This window comes from Bos mutus, chromosome 9 (genome assembly GCF_027580195.1).
Source record: "Bos mutus isolate GX-2022 chromosome 9, NWIPB_WYAK_1.1, whole genome shotgun sequence".
NCBI classification, from domain to species: Eukaryota; Metazoa; Chordata; class Mammalia; order Artiodactyla; family Bovidae; genus Bos; species Bos mutus.
The window spans coordinates 40,127,613-40,151,482 of record NC_091625.1 but is presented as its reverse complement, the minus strand read 5'-3'; the positions used below and the strand labels follow the sequence as shown (position 1 = coordinate 40,151,482).

The 23,870-nt window shown below is 39.4% G+C and overlaps 2 protein-coding genes across 4 annotated transcripts in view; one reads left to right on the top strand and one right to left on the bottom strand.

Moving 5' to 3' along the window:
• The window catches only part of WASF1 (WASP family member 1), a 69,771-nt gene extending 57,975 nt beyond the window's left edge, over nt 1–11,796 (bottom strand). For all 3 annotated transcript variants that reach the window (XM_070376478.1, XM_005890229.2, XM_070376480.1), the window contains exon 1: nt 11,544–11,796. The gene's annotated coding sequence lies outside the window, so the exon portion shown is untranslated. The remainder of the gene's footprint in view (nt 1–11,543) is intronic.
• Nucleotides 11,797–12,531: 735 nt separating this feature from the next.
• CDC40 (cell division cycle 40) overlaps nt 12,532–23,870 on the top strand; it is a 47,780-nt gene continuing 36,441 nt past the window's right edge. Inside the window, exon 1 of the mRNA XM_005890228.3 lies at nt 12,532–12,759. Within this exon, the coding sequence (XP_005890290.1) occupies nt 12,571–12,759 (189 nt within the window). The 5' untranslated portion in view covers nt 12,532–12,570. The remainder of the gene's footprint in view (nt 12,760–23,870) is intronic.

The following is a 23,870-nucleotide window of genomic DNA, read 5'->3' as shown; positions in this document are numbered from 1 at the left end:
CTGCCTCTAAGATCTCCATCTGTGAAATGTTCCTCTCTGACTGAAATATCCTATTTCACCCCTCCAATTCCTCACTATTAACTTTCTTTGTCCTTATCAAGTCCCTGTGATCCTTTAGTTCTTCTCTATTTTCAAAACCATCAACATACTTTTGGCTTTGCTTCCCTTCCTACCTCACTAGCATTTCAGATCCCTGTTCCAAAGAGAATTGCCCAGATCACAAGGCCTTACTTTATCCTCTGGTCCCAACTGAAGGGTCATATCAGAATAATATTCTGATATGAATACCATTATATTCATAATGATTACATCTTCTCTGATCACATCATCAGCATCCTCTGCTGTCTTTTAAATTTCCACTCTGTAAATAATGAGTCAACAGTTTTGTTATGCCCTAGTTCATTCTATACTTTCTCTTCTTCATAAATCCATCTATGTCCAGATTTTGAACTATCCCTTTAAATTACTGATATAAACAACCCTAACATCCCTGTAAACACTCAAACCTATGCTATCTGTCTGACAGACTGCAACACAATGTCTTATTAACTCATTTTCAATATATCCAAAACCAATTTCACCATCATTAACTCCTCATTCCTCAAAGAAAATTTACTCCTTTTTTTTGGACTTCTCTGTTTCTAATACCACCAAATCACTTAGCATTTGAGATCATCTTAAAGCAAAGTACTCTTTTCTCTACAATTCAGTAAACTTTCAATTGTGTACAAACTGTTGGGAAAATAATTAGATTTTCATCAAAAGGATATGACATAGCCATTTTCATTCAACTCTTTGTATTTATGGTACAATAATTTGGTACATGATTTTTACTCCACAAGTGGTTTGAACTCTGGAACCAACCCCTAACACATATGTCCAATTTTGCCACCTACCAACTAAATCAAAATAATCCCATTTTTCCACTACATCTAGAGGATACCTGAATCAGGAGTAAGCATGAGAGACCAGGCAGTTAGATTGTGGCTACAATTGTGAAAGACTGTTGCAGACTATGCCCAAACCTTAGTTTTGATCTGATAAGTGAGAATTACATCTCTCCCCTGGGTTGTTGTGAGAATTACATCATATGCCTAGAACAGTACCTAGCACATAACAGGTGCTCAAAAAATGGTGCCCCTGTTATTACTGGTGTCACCTTTAAGTCAAGAGCAATTTGGCCACATGGGTAACCATTCTGTTTCTTCAGGGGACTGCTAATAACACATCTTTATTTTAAATCAATCTATGTCTTAAATTTTAGAACAATTCTAATTTTTATCTATTCCACTGCTCTTTTAAACTAGTCAAATATTTCAAAAGTTCCAACATTCTAAATATTTTAAAAGAACAAATACAATGAATACAAAACATTTACAGATATGGTAGTTATCCAACTATATCAATAGCTATTTTAAACATGAATGATTCAAACACACCAATTAAAAGAGAATATCAGAATACACTAAGAATAATAAACAAGAAAAAAGACTCAACCAAATGTTGTCTACAAGAAACTCACTTTAAATATAAAGACACAGAATTTCAGACAATGCAGACTTCTAAGCAGGGGAGTATCTCAAGGATAAAGAAAGGCATTATATAATGATAAGGGTATAAATTCTCTAAGAAGACATAACAATCCTTAATGTATTGGATTGGCCAAAAGTTTCGTTCAGTTTTTCCTATAAGACAGCCCTAGTGGCTGGTTAGTTGTCTTTAACTTCATTCAAAATAATTTGTTAGCTTATAATTTGACAGTTAGCTGTCATATCAGCATGCATTTAAAAAAAATTATCAAAAGAGGTGAATTTTTGTGTAGCCATTTTAATATTGAATATGGAAGAAAAAAGCAAGCTTCTCAGCATATTATGTTTTATTATTTCAGTCAGTTCAGTTTAGTCGCTCAGTTGTGTCCGACTCTTTGTGACCCCATGGACTCCCTTGTCCATCGCCAACTCCCGGAGTTTACTCAAACTCATGTCCATTGAGTTGATGATGCCATCCAACCATCTCATCCTCTGTCGTCCCCTTCTCCTTCTGCCTTCAATCTTTCCCAGAATCAGGGTCTTTTCAAATGAGTCACTTCTTCGCATCAGGTGGCCAAAGTACTGGAGCTTCAGCATCAGTCCTTCCAATGAAAATTCAGGACTGATTTCCTTTAGGATTATTATTTCAAGAAAGGTAAAATGAAACTTAAATGGAAAAAATATTTTCACAGTGCATGGGGAAGGTGCTGTGACTGATCAAATGTGTCAAAAGTGATCTACGAAGTTGGTGCTGAGGATCTCTCCCTGGACAATGCTCCACAGTCAGGTAGACCAGTTGAAGTTAACGATCAAACCAAGACATTAACTGAAAACAGTCAACATTATACCATGAAGGAGAAAGCCAACATACTCAAAATATCTGGATCAAGCACTAAAAATCATTAGCATCAGCTTGGTTATGTTATTATTTGATGTTTGGGTTCCACATAAGTGAAAAAAAATACTGACAAGTAGTTCCACATTTCTACTTAAATGTAAAAAAAAAATTTGATTTTAAAAACAAATTGTGACAGATGATGAAAAGTGAACACTGGACAATAATGTGTGATGGGAGAGATCGTGTAGCAAGCGAAATGAACCATGACCAATCACACCAAAGGCTAGTCTTCATCCAAAGAAGGTGCTGTTTTGTTGTGTATATGGTGGGATTGGAAAGGAGTCCTCTACTATGAGCTCTTTCTGAAAACCAAATGATTAATTCCAACAAGTAATGCTCCTAGTCAGACCAATTGAAAGCAGCAGCTGATGAAAAGCATCCAGAATTATTCAACAGAAAATACATTATATTCCATTAGGATAATGAAAGACTGCATGTTTCTTTGATGACCAGGCAAAAACTGTTAACAGTTTGACTGAAGTTCTGATTCCTCTGCCATATTCACCAGACATCACACCTTCAGATGTCCATTTTGGTCTTTACGAAATTCTCTTGAGAGAAAAAATTTCAATTGCCTGAAAGACTGTAAAAGGCAGCTGGAACAGTTCTTTGCTCAAAAAGATAAAAAAGTTTTGGGAAGATGGAATTATGAAGTTGCCTGGAAAATGGCAGAAGGTAGTGGAACAAAATGGTGAAAATGTTGTTCAATAAAGTTACTGGTGAAAATGGAAAACGTGTCTTCCATTTTTACTTAAAAAACCAAAGGAATTTTCTAGCCAATCAATATATATCTAACAACAGAGTACCAAAATATGTGAGGCAAAATTTGATAGAACTTCAAGGAGAAATAGATGAATTCACTATTACAGAGACTTGAACACCTCTCTATCAGTAATTGACAGATCCAACAGGCAGAAAATTCACAAGGATAGGGTTGAACTGAGCAGATTCATCAGTCAACTGGATGTAACTGACATTTACATAGTACTTCACCCAACAACACAGAACACAGATTCTTCTCAAGCTCACACAGACCATTCACCAAGACAGACCATATCCTGGTCGGTAAAACACCCTCCCTCTCCCTCAAAGAACAAAAATCATACAACACATACACTCAGACTACAATGGAATTACACTGGAAAGTAATACCATAAAGACAGCTGGAAAATCCCCAAATATTTTAACATCACACTTCTAAATAACATATGGGTCAAAGAAGTCTTAAGATAAATTTTTGAGTATTTTGAAGTAAATGAAAATGAAAATATCACTTGTCAAAATGTGTGGGATCTATCGCAAGCAAGGTTTAAAGGGAAATTTACAGCACTGAATGTACATATTAGGAAAGAAGATCTAAAATCAATAAGCTCAGCTTCCACTCTGGGAAACTAGAAAAAGCAGTATAAGTCTAAATTAATCAGAAGAATTAAAAAAAAAAAAAAAAACACACAGAGCAGAAATCAATGAAATTGAGAAAGGAAAATCAACAGAGAAAAACCAATGAAACCAAAAGAGTGTTCTTTGAAAATGTCTTCTAGCCATGTATTATGATATGTCACACACAGCTTCTGTTTTGGCTTTTAAAATAAATGTGTGCTAGTCTTCAACTAAAATATAAAATGCTTCTCCCATTCCTCCCATTTTGCTTAACCTTTCTAAAATTCTCCAGCTTTATCTGGAGATAAAGCACATTTATGTTACAAAAATTTATCAAAACAAAAAACCCAGATACAATGCAACATATGTCTCATCAAGGAGTGGAAAACAAAAAAGCTTACTTTTGTAGTCTAACAGGAAAACATAACAGACTTCATATTTTTCAGTAAAAGAATCAAATAAGTTAATCCACTTCCTGACACACAAGGCTTTTCCTTTTTTTTTTTTAATGAGTTAATCGTTACAGAAAGATTAACTTATTAGAGTAGACCTGAGTAACTTACTTAAGAGAAAATAATGTCAGGAAGCTGTCCCATTGACAAACAAACAAAATAAAGCACTGCTGCCATCATCCAACAGATGTCATCACACTCAACACCCACGTCCTTAGAATCCCTTTAGAATCACGAATTTAAGGAGTGGTGGCTTGACAGCATAGGGCAATAGGAAAAAATGGGACTTTGAAATCTCTGTTCAAGTTCCACCTCTACCATTTTTACTAGCATTGTGACCTTGTACCAATTACTAAATCCATGAGAGGATTCAACTGGTTGATTGCCAGGTACCAAAAATATCATTCCAACCAGTTTATGTAAAAAGCACGACTTATTACAGAGATATTATGGTGCCTTTTGTAACCCAATCTCAGGACCATGGACAAAGACACTTGAACACAGCCAGGACTCTGTGTATTTGCTTCTTATTCTTTCTTCAAGATGCCCCTACTTAAATACTTCACCTGGCAAGAAACAAAGCCAGTAACAGTTTCTCAGTTCTGTGTCTTACAGCTTCAGCAACTGAAGAGAAAACAAATTATTCCATTCTCTGGACACTTGGGACCCAGGAAAACCTGAATACCCAGCTCAATGCAGTGTCTGGAACTAAACCAATAAAGTACAAAAATGGGCAGAATTGTGACTGATCTCTTTGACCCCCTCTAAGCCACAGTGATCTTTTTAAAAGTCAGATTTGATTCAGTGATTACCCTTATTAAAATCCTTTATGGCCTTCCCCAATACACTTACAATAAAAATCCATAACTTTCACTGAACCAAAACTTCTGTAGCCTTGCACGATCAGGCTCCTGTTTACCTCCACAACCACCCATCAAGCCACAATCCCTCCTGCTCAGCTTTAACAACTCTGGCCTTTTTTGGTTTCTTGAACCTAATAAGCTCTTTCCCATCTCAAAATCATTTTCCATGTATTCTTCACATTCTCTTCCTTTTTCACATAGCTAATGTCCACCCATCTTTCCTCAAAGTTGTCCCTGATTCTCAAGGTAACTAGGTTGCCTGTTCTTGTCCCTTATAGCACTCATCACAGTCCAATAATAAACATGTTTTTACTTTCTGACTCTTACCATACTATTAACTCCAAAAGAATCAAGACCTCTGTATTACTCTTTATTCTCTGTGTCTAGCACCTAGTTGGCCCCCAACAATTACGTGTTAAATGAATAACTGGTTTAGCATGAGATAATCACCACTAAATTGTCAAAATTTACAATTGTCAATCACCAATACCTTATTTACTACTACGTACTACCCTCAGAAATCAGGGTAGAAGGTAGTAGTAGGCAAGCAGAATTACTACTATCAAGCTACTAAAATGGCTGCTTCAGTAGTAACTTACTGGGGAAAGGGAAGAGAGTGGTTTCCAGAGAACCTGTGCTTCTACTGAGCAGAATAAACTTGTTTAATTCAGTTAACCCTCTTCCTCCATAAAATCTTCATAAGACTATGATATCAAATAAATACGATAATAAATATAACTATCTATACAGTAGCTTGCACATAGAGCAAGCAAGCAATGGTACTTCTTTTCCTCTCAGGAGACCATATTACCTGTTACTCTTAAATATTATTAACCTCCAAATAAGAACTTAATTAAAACCTACAAAATACTCCAGTGTATATGAAAAACAGAGCTGTGTTTCATGACCTCTTTTCTCACAGCATCTTGATCTTACCACCTCCCTAAGAGAATTAGTTACCTGCTCCTCTGTTCCAATTATATCAGCTCAAATATCCATTTAGCTTAAAGAACAAGTGTTAGAAACACAGAAATGAAGCAGAGCAAAGCAAAGCAACCAACCAAAATAACAACAACAAAACTGTTCTGTCCTCAGGGAAGACGATTTTCTCACTCTGCCTCCAACCACACACCACGCATGCATGCATGCTAAGTCGCATCCAACTCCTTGAGACCCTATGGACTGTAGCCCACCAGGCTCCTCTGTCCATGGGATTCTCCAGGCAAGAATACTGGAGTGGACTGCCAAGCCCTCCCCTGGGGATCTTCCTAACCTAGGGATCAAACCCCCATCTCTTAGGTTTCCTGCATTGACAGGCAGTTCTTTACCACCAGTGCCACCTGGGAAGCCCCACACCCACACTCTTGTTCTGCCCAAAGTATCACAGCATCCAAGGTAAGGCTGCCACATTTAGCAAATAAAAATACAGAGTCATTGTTGTTTTATCACTAAGTCATGTCTAACCCTTTGTAACCCCGTGGACTGTAGCCCAACCAGCTCCTCTGTCCATGGAATTCTCCAGACAAGAATATTGGAGTGGGTTGCCATTTCCTTCTCCAGGGGATTGCCCTGATCCAAGGATTGAACCCACGTCTCCCCACACATTATCTGTCAACTCTATTATCAAGCCGTATGACATCTCTTTACCTTCATATACCGACTCCACAACCTTCATTTCAATATTTTGCCTTCTAAAAAAATTTCTCTGGAGACACACTGGGTATGCTCTTTCTCCAAAGTATAATTAAAGTATACCTTGACTCACATATAGGCTGTCAGTAAAAAACTCTAAAGAGGAAAGCAAAGAAAATCATCTTAATTCTGTTTCTTGGTGGTGCTGGGAGTTTAAAAAAAAAAGAAAACAAACGCAAACAAAACAGCAGCCATTAACAACTTTAAAAATCTAAAAAGTCTTGCTTCCAAGAATAGGTATATGAGGAAAAGATTAACAGTATAATCTTTTCAGAAGTAGATCCAGAAAGAATAAATTTTCTGACAGAAAGTATATAAGCAGTGACATTAGAAAGGGAAAATGAACTCTCAGAACAAAGGGTTACACTTAGCTTCGAAACACCTTTGAATTTTCTTTGTAACCAAAAGGAACCTCAGAGATCATCTACCTCGACCTTCTCAATTTATAAATGAGAAAACCAAAGACCTTAAGAGGTAAAATTACTTATTCAACGTTACAAAGACGATCCTAGCTCCTTCCAGTTTCTCATACTCTAACCTCTTGCCCAAGATGATATAACGCTGAGGAAGATCTTCTTCATGTCCAATGAGTGTCAGAGGACAAGTTCCTAATAAAACTGTCACATCTAACACAAAAAAATGTATTCCTAGAATTTCAAGGTAGATACTGATTTTCCCACAGAAAGACTGTTATACACAGTATCAAAGGGACTTTCAATATTATTAACATAACTTTACAACTCTCTAATATTATTAGTCTACTCCTATCAGTCAAGTTGATTATGGGTTAAATTTGGTGAGTTGTCTGAAAATCTAACCACCAAGCAATTTGCTTCAGAGAAAGTTCCAAGTTCTAAACCATTTTACAAGTTAAAAATATAATAAATTGTATTGGAAGTTACAAACTACCAATACACAAAGATTCAAAATTATAAACTAAGTGTGACAGACTAAAAACACAAAATTCTTCAAGTGAAGTGAAGCCGCTCAGTCGTGTCCCAACTCTTTGTGACCCCATGGACTGTACCCTACCAGGCTCCTCGGTCCATGGGTTTTTCAGGCAAGAATACTGGAGTGGGTACTTCCTTCTCCAGGGGATGTTCCCGACCCAGGGATTGAACCTAGGTCTTGGATTGAATCTGGGTCTCCCACATTGCAGGCAGATGCTTTACCCTCTAAGCCACCAGGGAAGCAAAAGCTCTACACTAAAGGTCACTTAAAATTAGGTATTTGGGCACATTTACCACAGGATACAATCTATATACATCTTTTTATTAATATTTTACTGGAAAAATGAAGTATGTAAAAAAGAATCATACACACTTCTATACTCATATAATTTAGGAATTTAAAAAAAAGCCTTCAGTGTACATTTTCATGAAGTGACCTATAAGAGGTAAGAAGAAATTATCATCTCATAAATGAAAGGTTGGCAACGTATACATTATGCAATCTCTAATGCTAGTTCAAAAAATGTGTGGGTAAAGGAATTATACCTGAATAGGTAAGTGAAGTTCAAAGAACTTCCCAATACATTTTTTTTCTTTTCTCTTGAGATAAAGCTGTATGCTTTCTGAATTGAAAATTTGATATATCTTTTAAAATTTTTCTACATGGTACACTAAATCAATGGATATTCTTCATTCTCTCATTTTATTAGTCCAACAAAAATTAAATCTATACTATTTGCTAAGACTATGCTAGCAATTTCAGTTGTTGTTTAGTCACTCAGTCATGTTCAAATCAACTCTTTGTGACCCCCATGGACTGCAGGCCCCCAGGCTCCTCTGTCCATGGGATTTCCCAGGCAAGAATACTGCAGTGGATTGCCATTTTCTTCTCCAGGGGATCTTCCCGACCCAGGGATCCAGCCCGCATCTCCTGAGTTGGCATCTCCTGAGTTGGCATCTCCTGAGCTTAGAGAAATCTTGAGTTAACTGTATTTATGAAGTAATAATGACAGCTGAATTTCAGTTGGTCATTTAAGGAAACATTAAAAGTGTCATAAAATTAATTCTTAAAAAGGAAACTATACAGTAATAACCTTAAAAATATTTGAATAGTCTTATCATTTATATGAAATTTCACCACAAAGTAATTAAAAGTATTGTTTTGGTAAAAGTAATAATATACTTTAATAGCAGTTTTTGCTATGAAAATTAATTGAATTAACCCTCCAAAAAGGAAATCAAAAGCTACTAGATACTGTAATAATGAAAATCAAGTACTTGGCAATACCTTATTCTGACAATAAAGGGATATGTGTAATTAAATATGGTATTATATTGATACACTCTCTGAACATATATATGGTTATTTACAAACCTGAATAAAGTAGCTCCATATCATACCTTACAAATGATCAATGTATTTTCAATGTATTACAAAGTCAATGTATTACATTACACTACAAACATCAATGTATTACAAATTGAAAATGTATTTTGAATTGTGTCTTCTGCAAGTTTTTCAATGAAAAAGGTCTAAATGTTTTCCGGAGATTTTCTTTTTCACAAACTTTATTCAATACTCTACTTTTTATTACCAAATCATGTAACTTTTCATCAATATTAACTAAACCTATACTGAAAACTACATATATGTATTAACTATTACTTTTTAAATTTGCAATTATTAAAAATATGATGGATGAGAAACATTCAATTTAGAGCCATGTTTCAAAGCAAAATTCAATGTAAATCAGCCATTCTAACATGCCACAGAAAATCCTAATGACATTTTTCACTGTATTTTACACTGAAATATTTTCACCATTCACCAGCTAAAATATGTGAATAAGTATTTTAAAATATTTAAAAGCATCATGAAAACATATTTACTTAATTTATGCATACCAGCTGGTGGCATAAATGGACTTTTTCATTTACATATAAGGAAACCAAGGCAAGGTGTCCATTTTATAAACTGCATGGTCATTTCCTAACAAGCAACTGATTCTACATCATCAAGTTATACGTGGGCCACTTCCAAGTGCCATAAAACAATTACTGTACCTTAAAACAACTGCCTCTGCAATGCCTATGTGCAAATTCGTTTTACCAAGAGGGTTATGCCAACAATCTAAAACAAGAAAAGCTAGAAAGGGAGGATTACAAAAAAGAAAAATAAAACACTTATTTTTGGTAGCGAATCATTTATTTTTAAATAATGAGATGTAAACAGTTTTTAGCATAATAATCAAATAACCAACAGTTGTTTCTTCCGTTTCTAAAAAATATTTTATCTTTCAGGTAGATCATGCAAAATTGTAGCCTACCCATCCTTGCAGACAGAAGTTAAAAAAAATGAGAAGAAATCCTCTGACAAGTAATTAAATACATGACATTGCAAAGGGAGAATAAAAAGTAAAATTAGATAAATTTAGGAAATGTATCGTTATTTCAGTTAAAACCCCATCTTAAATACTAAATGCTTCCTTTCATTCAACCGAAGCCTAGGATTAGCAATCAAATATTCCATTACTGAAAAACAAAGATATACAAAACTTTCCTTATTCAAAACTTGAGAAATTTGGTACCAAATATTGGACAGTAAAGAAAAACACTTTTCCTAACAGAAACTTAGAGCATAAGGGGGAAAAAAAACAGTTCCTGAGAGTTCGAAAGACAAACTGTGTCCGTAACTATGATATAGTGCTATCAACAATTAGGAAAATGAAAGTTATCTCCTATACAAATTAAAGAACATTAGATGGGTTGCATAACCAATAAACCAATACATCAATTCCTGGACAGAAACAAGACTTAGCTAACACGTGGATATAACACCAAAAAAAAAAAAAATTAAAATATAAACCTAGGCACACTTTGCATAGAAAACGAGAGAATCAAACTGAATCGTGTTCAAGTATCTAGTCTAGTTGGGGATTCTTTAATAAATCGGCTATAAGATAGGTTGTGAATGCTCAGGTCAGATGTGCTTTCTTTTTGCCATTATTCCAGTTCATCATCCGCAAGTGCAACAGAAGGCGTCAGGGTACCGAAGCTAGGGGGCATGCTATAGCAAGGGGAAAAGAAAAATGGGAAAAGGTGCAATGGATGCTGCAGAGTTGAATAATTATCCGGGTGGCACAATGGGCGAGTCCCGCCGACGTCGGAGCTGGGTGAGCAGCTCCCTAACTCTGCCCAAGGCCCCCCTCTCCCCAGAGGAGGCGTCGGAGACGACAGCCCGCTTCGCATCCTCTTCCAGCGAAGAAAGGGATCCCCGCACTCGCTTTACCGTTATGTTGTGTCTTTAGAGACACAGACTCGCGGCTCAAACACGCAAACGCACCAGCTGGCTTTACGGAGCCTCGGGCACGTAGCTCGAGCCTGGCTTCTCCAGCACCCGGTGCCGCAGGCTCCCCGGGAGCGAGCAGGCACAGAGGCGGGTCGCGGGGGCAGGGGCGCTCAGGCGGTGGCACCTCAGGTGAGACCCGCAGTCTCCCCGCCTAGAGCAGCCTCGAGGCGGTCCCCGCAACCGAGAACCAGGCGCGCCCTCCGGCCGCCGGGTCCCTAGGTCCACAGCTCCGCTGGCGGGTGGGCGGCCGGAGCTCTGGAAACCCGCGAATGGGGGTGGGGGCCGTCGCGGGGGAGGCGCGCCCATCCCCACAACCTTTGGCTGGCTAGCGCTCCAAGCGCACCTCTCTCGGTTCTTGGCCAGTGGGGGAGAGTTCCTCTCCCGGTACCCTGACCCCCTGATAAACAATTCCTCAGAGACTCGCGCTCACCGAGAAATCTTGAGGGGCTCTTGCCTTACCCCTTCTTCATGCTTCGGCGGCGGCTGCCTGTCCCCCTCAGCTCCCGGGACTCCACCTAGAGCCTCCAGGAGCGTCAGTCTCCCGGGTGGAACCCGCTGTGGGCAGTGGTCGAGGAACCGGGCCACGGGGAACGCCGCCTGCGACGTCCGCCAGTCACCGGACCCACCGTGTGCTCGACGCGCGAGCGAACAACACCGTGAGTCGCCGCCGCCGCCGCCCCCCACCCGCCCCCTCCTCGTTCGCGACGCTCCACAACCGGACGCGGAGACCCGCGCCTGAAGCAGGGGGGGAACCGCTGGACTCTCGCCACCTAATCCCCCATCTTTCCCACCAGGAGCTATTCCCCGTCAGTCAACGTCTTCCCACTTAAGATTCTCACTTTCCTCTTCAGCTCTCAGTGCCCAGGTGCAGCTGTGGTGGGAAACTCAGCCCCCACCCACTCACCCATCAGTGGGGATGATTATCGCTCTTCCCCCCCCTTTCCTGAGGTTTATATGGTATTGCCCAATCCTCAGTTTGGGGGAGGGGGACGGTGAGAACAGTGCTTGGCCGGGGAATGAGGGAAGATGATAGCCAATTGAATGAACCAACCATTCAGGGGCGGGGTCAAAGAGGGGCCTGCTTGCCCCGCCCCGCCCCTCGCTCCAAACTACAATCCCCATGGTGCTTCTTCGGCTTCCCGCCGCGCTGCACGCCGGGAGTGTAGCACTTGGCGGCCTCAAGGTATTTCGGAACTCGTAGTCTTTAATCTAGTCACATAGGTCCCGAAAGTTGTAAGCTGTTATAATAGTCTCTGTTTCCCTAGGTAGATATTTCCAAATCTCGAGTTCCACTGCACTTATTCTAATACTAGTTTATCGACTGTGTTGATTGTTTTAAAATATAAATGGTTTCTTAGGAGAGGAACTAAATAATGTCTATTACTGCAATCTGTCAGGACCTAAAGCTGCTCCTTCTTCCGCCAGGGCCTGGTCTTCACAGATTGTCTGTTGCCGTCATGTCGGCTGCGATTGCAGCTCTCGCTGCTTCTTATGGTTCGGGTTCAGGGTCCGAATCGGACTCGGACAGTGAGGGTGGGCGGTGTTCCTTGCCAGCCGCGGATTCCCTCATGCACTTAACTAAATCGTCTTCGGATAAGCCCTCTCTGGCAGTGGCAGTGGACTCCGCTCCGGAGGTGGCAGTTAAGGTAAGCGCTTTGGCCACTGGTGCGCTGCGGGGATTGTCCGTTTCTCCTCCAAAATCCGACAGTCACTTGTTAGAACCGCGGTTACCTGTTCCTCGGTCCTGACAGCTGAGTGGCTATCGCTTGGATTCCACTCCCTCTGTAGGTCTTTCTCGGGAGAAGCTGGGAATTGGAAGTTCGAAACAGTCCTCCACTCCCTGCTCTTGGCTCCCGTAGTCGGGAAGAGGGGGTGAAATTTGAATTTCTGGATTAGGATGTGCCCTGGTTAGAGTAGGTGTAACAACATGTTGCTGCTGCTGCTGCTAAGTCGCTTCAGTCGTGTCCGACTCTGTGCCACCCCAGAGACGGCAGCCCACCAGGCTCCCCCGTCCCTGGGATTCTCCAGGCAAGAACACTGGAGTGGGTTGCCATTTCCTTCTCCAATGCGTGAAAAGTGAAAGTGAAGTCGCTCAGTCGTGTCCGACTCCTAGCGACCCCATAGACTGCAGCCCACCAGGCTCCTCCGTCCATGGGATTTTCCAGGCAAGAGTACTGGAGTGGGGTGCCATTGCCTTCTCCAGGTGTAACAACATAAACAAACCTAAATCAGAACTTCCCAGAGTAGAGTATGTGCCCTCGCTTTAAATGAGCAGCGGCCTGGCTTTGTTTTGTTTTTGAAGTCAGAACTAGAATCTGATCCCGGCTCCACCACTTGTTTGAACTTGGGCAAGTTAGACAGCCTCCTCAGTCTCCTCACCTGAGACTGTACAATGGAGGTATAATTTTTAAAGCACCTACATACATAAGAGGATTATTGTGACTAAATAAAGCTTGGTGTCTAATAAAAGTGCATATATAAGGCAAGGCAGTGAGAAAAGACCTTGAATTTAAGAAATAGTGTGCATGTTCCCAACTGAGGAAGGTGATAGAGGGAGAAATTGGGTTATATAGTTCCTTTAACAAGTGTTTATTGAACACATGTTACTTCCCAGAAACTGTTCTAAGAGCTGAAGACACAGAGGCCAATAAGCCAGACATCTTTGATACCTTGATGTGTTAGTTTTCGTGGAAAAGGCAGCCAGTAAAATGTGAACAAATGAAGTGGTTACAGAGTGAAGGAGAAAAACAGAACTCCATGAAATAGAGTTCTGTAATAGAGAATAAGGTAGGAGCCTGACTTCTCTAGATTGTTTAGGGAAGTCTTCTTGAAAAAGTGGCTTTGAGGAATAGGAAACAGCCAGCCAAGTGGCAGAGAAGGCAATGGTACCCCACTCCCGTACTCTTGCCTGGAAAATCCCATGGACGGAGGAGCCTGGAAGGCTGCAGTCCATGGGGTCGCTGAGGGTCAGACAGGATTGAGCTACTTCACTTTCACTTTTCACTTTCATGCATTGGAGAAGGAAATGGCAACCCACTCCAGTGTTCTTGCCTGGAGAATTCCAGGGATGGCGGAGCCTGGTGGGCTGCTGTCTATGGGGTTACACAGAGTCAGACACGACTGAAGTGACTTAGCAGCAGCAGCAGCCAAGTGCACAATAAGGCAAGTGTTTCCCAGCAAAAGGAGGTAGCAAACCTTGAGATGACAACGAGATGAATGTCTTTGAAGAACTGAGGAAACGTGTCTGTGTCTGGAGCTGGAGGAGAGTATCTACCAGTTGGTAGTACTGGTCCAGTAGAGCCTAATGGGGGTGGATCAGGAGCTCAGGATGTGGTGAGAGGAGGCAGTGTGCGAAAACTTCTTTCTAATTATGATGTTCCCAAGGCAGGTGCTATAACTTAAGTCTCTTACAGGTTTTTAGTGAGCTATTTGTGGATTTTACTTTTTAAAGAGACATCAAGTATGAAAGAATACTTAGAATCCTTCTATTTTTATAACAAAACAAACACCTCAAACTTACAGTCCTCCAGCAGCCTCCTGAGTCTTCATTCTTTTCGCAACTCAGCTTTTTGGAGCTCTCCCACTTTATCTCACTTTCTCCTCAACTCAATGCAGCCTTGCCCTAGCCTCTTGGGAAACTTACTCTCTCTGAGTAATGTCACTGGGCTTCCAGTTGTCAAGTTCTGTTGTCTTGATTATGTGCATCAAGTGACAGTATTAAATAGTTCTTGGAAACTTTCTCTCCCTCTGGCTTCCATGGGTCTATCCTCAGCCTTCTCTTTCCTGTTCTTTTGCCCTCCCTGTCAATATTGATGTTTCCTGAGACTCTTAGTCTGTTTTGCATCCCTCATACTCTCCAGGCCTTCAACCTGCAGTACTTCTGATGACTCACAGGTGAATACTGAAATGGTTCGCACAGACTCTGGTATCAAGACTGCCAGAATTCAAATAACCTCCATGAGTTACCCGAATTGTGACCTTGGATAAATTATTTAAGTGTTCCATGTCTAACTTTTTTCTCATCTGTAAAGTAGGAGATAACATTAGTAATTATCTCATAAATCATGTGCCAGGCACACTATCTTTATCCATTCTAAACTCCTTGCTAGCTTCAGAACTATTAACCTCTCTCCCAGGATGGCTCTCAGTCACCTCCAATCCAATGTGTTAAAATATAAGCATTTTCTATGCCTCAGGATCTGCTTTACCTGTTTTTCCCATTTGAATTAATGATTCTATAACCTACATATTAGAACAGAGGGGTCTTCCTTTTCCTTCTTCCTCAGCCCCTGAAGCTCATCAATCAAGTGGTTCTAACATGTCTGTTTCATTAATGTCTCTCAAATCAATTTCTACTTCTCTATTTTTACTGATGCAGCCTACTTTATATCTTCCTCACTTCTCTCAAGTGTCATTCTTGACTTTTCTTTCTCTCTGAATTCCCACTATTGGGTAATAGGTCCTGGTAATGAATAGGAACCATTACTCAATAGTGCCTATGTTATTTATCACATCTCTTTTTCCTTTTCTGCTACCACTGTTCAGATTCTTATAATTTTATAATTTTTCTTCAAGACAATTATAATAACTTTCTAACTGGACTTTCTACTTCCTTCTTTCTTGTCTCCCAGCTCCATATCCCGAGTTTCCCTTCACAATGCACTCAGAATGAGTTTCTAAATTCCAGTGTTATCATATCACTTCCTTGCCAAAGACACTCTATTGCCTGCCCAGTAATTTCTAAGTTCCTTATGTATTAATAACATATGAGGCCTGCCATTCTCCCATGATGACCTCTCCACAAAGCCCTCAAAGCCTATTTTCTTTTATCCCCCTCAAGATTTTGCTCACACTAGCTTCTGTGCCTTCTTGCCTGGAGAATCCCAGGGATGGGAGCCTGGTGGGCTGCCGTCTCTGGGGTCGCACAGAGTCGGACACAACTGAAGTGACTTAGCAGCAGCAGCAGCCTCTGTGCCTGGAAATCCCTTGCCTCATGCCTCCCTTCTTTCCCACCCTCCAAAACTCTGCTGTTGTTCAGTCTCAGCACATGTTTCCTCCTCCGTCTACCTCAACCCCCTTCCCACACTTCAGTTGTATATACAGCATTTGCCACATTGCTGTGATTTGTTAAATTTTTTTTTTCCTCTGGACCAGACCCTAGAGACCTGAGGTTGTTGTGTATATTTGTTTTCATGTTTTCAATGCCTCATATACAAAATTACGAGAGAGAGATAAGGTGAGTAAAGGAGTGAAAGAATAAGTGGAAAACAAAGTCTTGAAAAAGTACGAACATTGAGATTCAATGTATACCGAACGGGTGGGAGTGTGGGGACATCTGTAGAACTCAGTTCAATCACTTCATGTTACAAGTAAAATAATCCAGGAGAAAAGATTGAATAAAGTATCAGAGGTCCATCAGAGATAGGGCTGGGGCTAAACGGCCCCAGTGCTCTAGTTGTCTGAGAGTAAGGGATATTGATGATCACTTGTTTGTTAATAAGCTTTATTTAAAAAAGCTTATACCTAGTAAATTTAATGGTGGAAAAATATCCAGGGGAAAGATGTGACGCATACAAATACATTCATCTGTAATTGTCAAGTTGTGACTAATGGTAAACATTTTGGCAAAGTATGAACTTATGCAATGTTTTTTAATCCATATCACTGAACACTAATGAGAGTTCATATATCTTATTAGTGTTTTTATTTTTGAAGTTACTATTGGGTTGTCTTTTCCTTCTAATGTGTAGGAGATCTTTATATATTCTGGATATTATCCTGTGTTAATTATGTATGTTGCAAATTTTTGTCTTGTTATGGAGAAATAATAAGCCACAGATTTTCCTTGTTGGATAAATTCTTTTACCAAAGCCATAAAAATATGCTCCTATTTTGTCTTTCGAAAGCACTATATTTTTGCTTTTACATTTAAGCCATAAATCCACGGAATTAAGTTTTGTGTATGGTATGAATATTTTTAATAATATGGCTTTGATCTTTGTAGGTTGTTCTACCCCCTCACCTCTATCCATTTTTTGTTATTCAAGAATGTCTTGGCTTTTCTTGTCCCCTGTAATTCTACATATGGTTTATAATTAACTTGTAAGTTCTGCTAACATCCAAGTGGGATATTGTTTGAGATTGAATTGAATGATAGATCAGTTTGAAGACAGTGTTCTATCTATTCATTCATTTAGGTCTTCTTTAGATTTTTAATTTCTTTGAAAGTGTATAATTTCCTGCATCAATATCTTGAACAGTTTTGTTGCAGAGATTTCTGTGTGTGTGCTCAGTCACTCAGTGGTGTCCAACTCTTGGTGACCCCGTGGACTGTAGCCCATCAGGCTCCTCTGTGGAACAGTGGGTTGCTGTTTCCTACTCCAGGGGATCTTCCTGACCCAGGGATTGAACCTGTACTGCATGCATCTCTTGCATTGGCAGGTGGATTCTTTACCACTGCACTACCTAGGAATCCCCACAGACATTTCTAGGTGCATCTTAGTTTTATGCTAGTATAATAATAAATTGTGGAGGTTTTTTTTTTCCATTATTTAATTTTTTGACTTACTACTTTCATAATGGTATATCAGGCAAATTCCAAGCAAAAGAAAATGGTATTGGTTGTATTAGGGTCAATAAAATAGACTTAAAATGGAAAAAGGATCACTTCATAATGATTCAAGGCTGAATTCACAAAGGGGTATATAACAATTTTAAATTTATGTGCATCTAATGGTAGCACTAGTGAAGAACCCGCCTACCAATGCAGGAAACATAAGAGATGTGTTCGATTCCTGGGTTGGGAAGATCCCCTGGAGGAGGGCATGGCAACCCACTCCAGTATTTTTGCCTGGAGAATCCCATGGACAGAGGGGCCTGGCAGTCTACAGTCCATAGGGTCTCAAAGAGTCAAACATGACTGAAGCAATTTAGCACACAATAATGTAGAAAGCTCAAAATATTAAAGCAAAAATTTTTATAACTATGAGAGAAATTGACAAGTTTACAATTATAGCAGAAGATTTTAATATACCTCTTTCAATAATTGATAGGATAAGCAAAACAAAATCAGTAATGATATAGAAAATTCAAACAACAAAATTAGGAAACTGTATCTAAAGGGTATAAAGGACATAGCATCCAATGTAGAAAATTGTTTTAAGCACTAATAAAACATTTTTTAAAAACTGACCATATACTAGGCCGAGGATTGGTTAAGGGCCAGATAGTAAATATTTTGGGCTTTGCTGGCCACTGAGCTTCCCTGTTGGTTCAGATGTTAAAGAACTCGTCTGTGATTCAGGAGACTTAGGTTCAGTCCTTGGGTCGGGAAGATCCCCTGGAAAAGGGAATGGCTACCCACTCCAGTATTCTTGCCTGGAGAATTCCAGGTGGGCTTGGCGAATTCCAGCCTGGTGGGCTGTAGTCCATGGGGTCGCAAAGAGTTGGACACAACTGAATGACTCGCATATAACATGCTAGCCACATACAGTCTTTGTCACATCTTACTGTCTTTCCATCTTTCTTTTTTAAAACAACCCTTTAAAATGTAAGTATCTTACATTTACTTAGCTTGTTGATACAGAAACAGACTGTGGGCTAGACTTGGCCCAATAATTGTAGTTTGCTGCCCCATGTACTAGGCCATAAAATAAATCTCAGTACATTTTAAATCATAATCACATTCTCTGACCACAATGCATCTAAGCTAATCAGACACAAAAAGATAACTACAAAACCCCCAGATTTGAAAATTATGAAATTGCACTTGTAACCCTGGGCCAAATTTTTTAGAAATAGAAAACATTTTATCTTTTATTATAGTCTTTTTCCTCTGTATTTTTTTAAGGGCAAAACTCAAAAGGTATCTTCATATGAATTTCTGTTATTTTATTTCAGCCATTTAAGCTCCCATTTTAGAAGTCTAGTCATTTTCACTTTCTGGGGACAAAAACCTATAACATTGATAGTCTGTAACAATGGTTAATATTTATGTCCTGCTTTATAGTTTACAAAGTGCTTTTGCATCCATTTTCTTATTTGTATAACAGCTAAGAAATGTGAAAAAGACTAAAATGTAGATAATATTTAACTTTATTCTCAAATTACTTTGAATCAAGAAAAGATAACCTGTTTAAACTTATTTGACCCATAGGGTGCCCTTCACTTACTGCACTTTAATTTTCATGGCTAATTGAAGCTGAATAGAAATCCTTTGTAATTCTCTGCTAATTTCAATTGCATGCCTAATTGTTACTGAACTCCTCGTGGGTATTAAAACAAGGTTGTGATGTTGTCCAAGTTTTTCTAATTAAATGTAAAATTAATAACTCTTCAGTTTCTGAAGAGTTGTTCAGTTTGTTCTGTAATTTTATTAGCAGGAACCAGAGACTGGGACCTATTTATATTTTTTATTAGTTGCCACTGTTGCTTCTTAAAAGTAGTTCTTTTTAAATTGTATTTTGTGTTTAAAACTTGATGTCTCATGGTACTCTGTTTAAAGTAATTCAAATTTAGAATATTTAAAATACCCTTAATCAGAAAGATCTGGTAAATCATATTATAAAGTGGTTCTAGCAACTGTTTTCTAAAAAAACCCACTGGGGAGGTATGAATGTGGCTGAGCCTCTTGTTCTTTTAAGCAGTTTATCAGTATAAGTTGAATGTTAAGAAAGAAAATAATTTAATTTCATTTTTATGCAGCTTAACTTTATGGTATTGTGTTTTGATGCTAAGCCCTATGTACTGTCTATAGTCAATGAAGATTTGGTATGCTTTCTGGGGTAACGTATATGTATCACGTAAGTAGGTGGCCCAGCTTCGGAGCGCCCTTCCCTTGTAGTGTTAACACCCTTCCCTGCCTCAGAAGCTGAAAACCCAGATTCTCATTCTCCCAGCTCCCTGTTGGCTAAGGCTTAGGGCTGTGATTTGGGCTGGGACAGACAGATGCACCCACCTAAATTCTAATCTAAAACTAATCCACGAGGAAGCAAAGAAAGAACATTTTACATGGCAACCAGTGGTGACCAGCATAATCTAGTTCCTTCAACCAGCAGTCTTGATCACAGCATCCAGTGTTTAATAATCATGTTTGGTAACAGTGACCTTTTGTCCTCACTGGACTGGTTTTGAGATATGATTGATTTTGAATTATGATTCCATCTATATACTTAACCCTGTTTTGGCGCCTGTTCCCCCAAGCTAATTCTCCACCTTTGAGAATTCCAAGAGAAACTCAAAAGGATTCAATATAGTTTAATCAGCCTGTGAACGTTTCACTTGCTGCAGCTGCTGCTGCTAAGTCGCTTCAGCCATGTCCGACTCTGTGCGACCCCATAGACGGAAGCCCACCAGGCTCCCCCATCCCTGGGATTCTCCAGGCAAGAACACTGGAGTGGGTTGCCATTTCCTTCTCCAGTGTGTGAAAGTGAAAAGTGAAAGGGAAGTCGCTCATTCGTGTCCGACTCTTAGCGAACCCATGGACTGCAGCCTACCAGGCGTCCATGGGATTTTCCAGGCAACGTTTCACTTACTTGTAACTAAAAACCCTGACCCATACTCAGTGATTTTTGTTTGTTTGTTTGTTTGCCACTAATTAGGTATCTTTAACATTGTTCATTGTGGCTACTTTAACTTTTTCCTTTTCTTACTTACTCTGTTGGTACCTTGGGGTCGGTGACTTAAGCTTGCTACTACTTCACAAAAGTGTTGCAAGGATTATGTGACATACTGTGTCTACCCTGATCTTGGCACTGTTGTTGTTAAATGCTCCTTTTTATAGCACTTACCCTCTTCTAGCAAATTCACTTCTTTATTATATCGGTTATTGTCTGTCTTCCCCATTAGGATATAAGCTTTATAAGGACAGGGAGCTTTGTCTGTTTCTACAGGGCCTAGAACAGTGTTTGACACATAGTAGGCACTCAGGCAGTATTTACTGAATGAATAAGTGAATCCAGATATTACCCTTATTTTTTGAAGATGTCTGTGTTCCTAACTACATAAAGAAAATTAAAAGATCATCTGTGACTCCCAAAATCTCCCACCAACTCCAAACATCTATCACCCATTATTCATTCTTGTTACTGTAGTCTCTATTTCATCTCCTCCTCTTTTCAGAGGCTAATTGGCTCTTTCCCAGATTCACTCCTTTCCCACCCCTCTTCCAGAATGACCACAGCTTTTTGATTATTCCCTCATTCTTATCATATGTTTCTCCCTACTTGTGCCTTTCCTGTAGCTTATGACTGACTGAATCTTTGGCTTAGCCTTTTCTTTAAAAAGGAAAGAAACAGAATTTTACCATTAAAATCCTTCAATCTGGCTCCTCATCTCTTATTTACTGCCAGATGTCTTGAAAGAGCAAAAAATTTTACTGTCTTTTTTTCCTAAATCTTCCGTTATACCTCGGCCCCTTGCAACAGGCTCTCCATACTTTACCCCATTACCAAAATTGCTCTGGCCAAGATTTTTTGTGACATAAATGCAGAATTCAGTGATCTTTGGTCAGCCTTCATCTTCTAATTTGTCTATGGATCTGTCATTTCTTTCCATTTAACTAATATTTATTGAACATGGACTTAATGCCCTGCATTCTACTAGACAGTAAGGATATGAAATATAAGTAAAAGTCATGTGCAATAAATAATATATTACAAGGTCTATTAGGAGTTATGAACAACATCTCTTGGAACTGTGGATGAAAAACATTTTTCCTGGGCCAAGAGGAAAAAAGTATCAGGGAAAAGAAGATGACATATTATCAGATAATGAAGGGAAATGCACAAGGACCAAAGTAACATTGCCAACAGCACAGAAAACATGAAAGTGCTTGGTATTTTTAAAAATCAGCAATTAGTCTAATAAGCCAAAAACGGGACACATTAAAGCAGATAAGGATGTATTATAATAGACCAGGCAAAATATGAAGTGTGCATTAGGAGGTAGAGAATGGAGATTGGGAATAGGGTTGCTTTAGAAATGTTTCAGGGGTAGAATCAGTAAGACTCAGTGCCTGCTTTGTTAGTGTGAGACAGCAGAGTTGAGGGAACAATATCTTCTGTTTTGGACACAGCAAAGTGTTTGATGGTGTGAAATATCCATATAATGAATTTCAATAGGCTGTTAAGTATGTGGATGCAGAGGCCAGGTGTGGTCAAGACTGCACATAAAAATTGGGGGTGGAGGTTGAAGTCAAGAGAAAGGCTAAGATAAAGATGTAGACGATTTTGAAACAGAGAGGAAGGATGTTTAAGGGAGTCAGATCGGACTGTATTTTTGTGAAGTCGAGTAAGTTGCCTGCTTTGGTGAAGGGTGTTTTAGTAGTGACAAAATTCTGGAACCATAACTGCCTATAGTATTATTTTTCCCATCAGGTTTCTACCTTTGGTCGTTAACTGGTCTGACCCTACCAGATCTTCGTTTGTCTGTGACACTGCTTCTCCAGCATCACTGTCAACTTCCTGATATCCTACCTGTCCTGCAAAATTTGCCATATTGCTTTGTATTATCTTTGCATTATGTTGACAGATGTATCCTAACATCAGCAAGAGGCCAGCAGAATAAAGATGGTGGTATGTTAGGGATAGTTCTAGGGGCCAAGGACACATTTGTGTATACAAAGTCCAACTTCTGTAGCTTATACTTTAATAGAGGGAAGTAGACAATAAATATGTCAAGTGGTAATAAATAAAATGGAGAAAAATAAAGCAGGGTAAAGGGAAAATAGAAAAACCATACAGAGACCTGAAAGGAGAGAGAACAGTTGTGTGGCTATCCAGAGAAAGAAAATTGCAAGGAGAGGGAAGAGTTAAGTGCAGAGAGCCTGAAATAGGATTGCCTTTTGGTGAATTCCAGGAATAACAAATGAGCCAAAGAATCTGGAGTAAAGTGAGCACAGGCACAGAGCTAGGTGAAGACAGAGTTGGTAAGGATAAAGGACAGATTATGGAGGGTAAATTCTCAACCAGTTAGATTCAAACTTTTTCATTTTATGATGGCAATTTTGTCATTTCAGCTTTACTGAAATGCAAATCATATATGATATATAACTTCCTTAAAAATTTAAAAATATAACTTGAATACCCTAATTAAATTAAAGGAAATTTATTTATAACATGTTTGATATGTAAATAAAGCATGTAGCGATAGCACGTTTTTAATAGTAAATGCTTGAGGCGGGACAATCCAGGAAGACAGCAGTGCCCTATAAAAACTACTTTTGGGAGCCATACTTTCTGAGAACAGCTTGGTAATGAGCCCTGCAGGCCTTCATTCAGCTCTTACCCTAAGCAGAGAAGCTACCAGAGGGTTTAAGAGTGAAAGAGTAACATAATCTGACTAATATTTTAAAAGACTCACACTGGCCTCTTTATGGAGTGAGGTGTGGGTGGACAAGGGCAGAAGCGGGGACTAGTTCAGAGGGTATTACAATAATCCAGGTGCAAGAAGATAAGTTGGACTGAGGTGATAGTGAAAGAGGACTTTGAAAAGTGGGTGAACTCTGGGTGTCCAGAACTGATGGGTTGGATGTACAATGTGAAAGAAAGGAGTCAAGGATAACTCTGGGGATTTTCACCTGAACAGATGTAAGGGTAGAATTATGGTTCACTTAGAGAAGGCTAGAAGGAGTCACTGGAGAAGAAAATGGCAACCCACTCCAGTATTCTTGCCTAGAGAATCCCATGGACAGAGGAGCCTGGTGGGCTACAGTCCATGGGGTCACAAAGAGTCAGGACACAACTGAAGTGACTTAGCA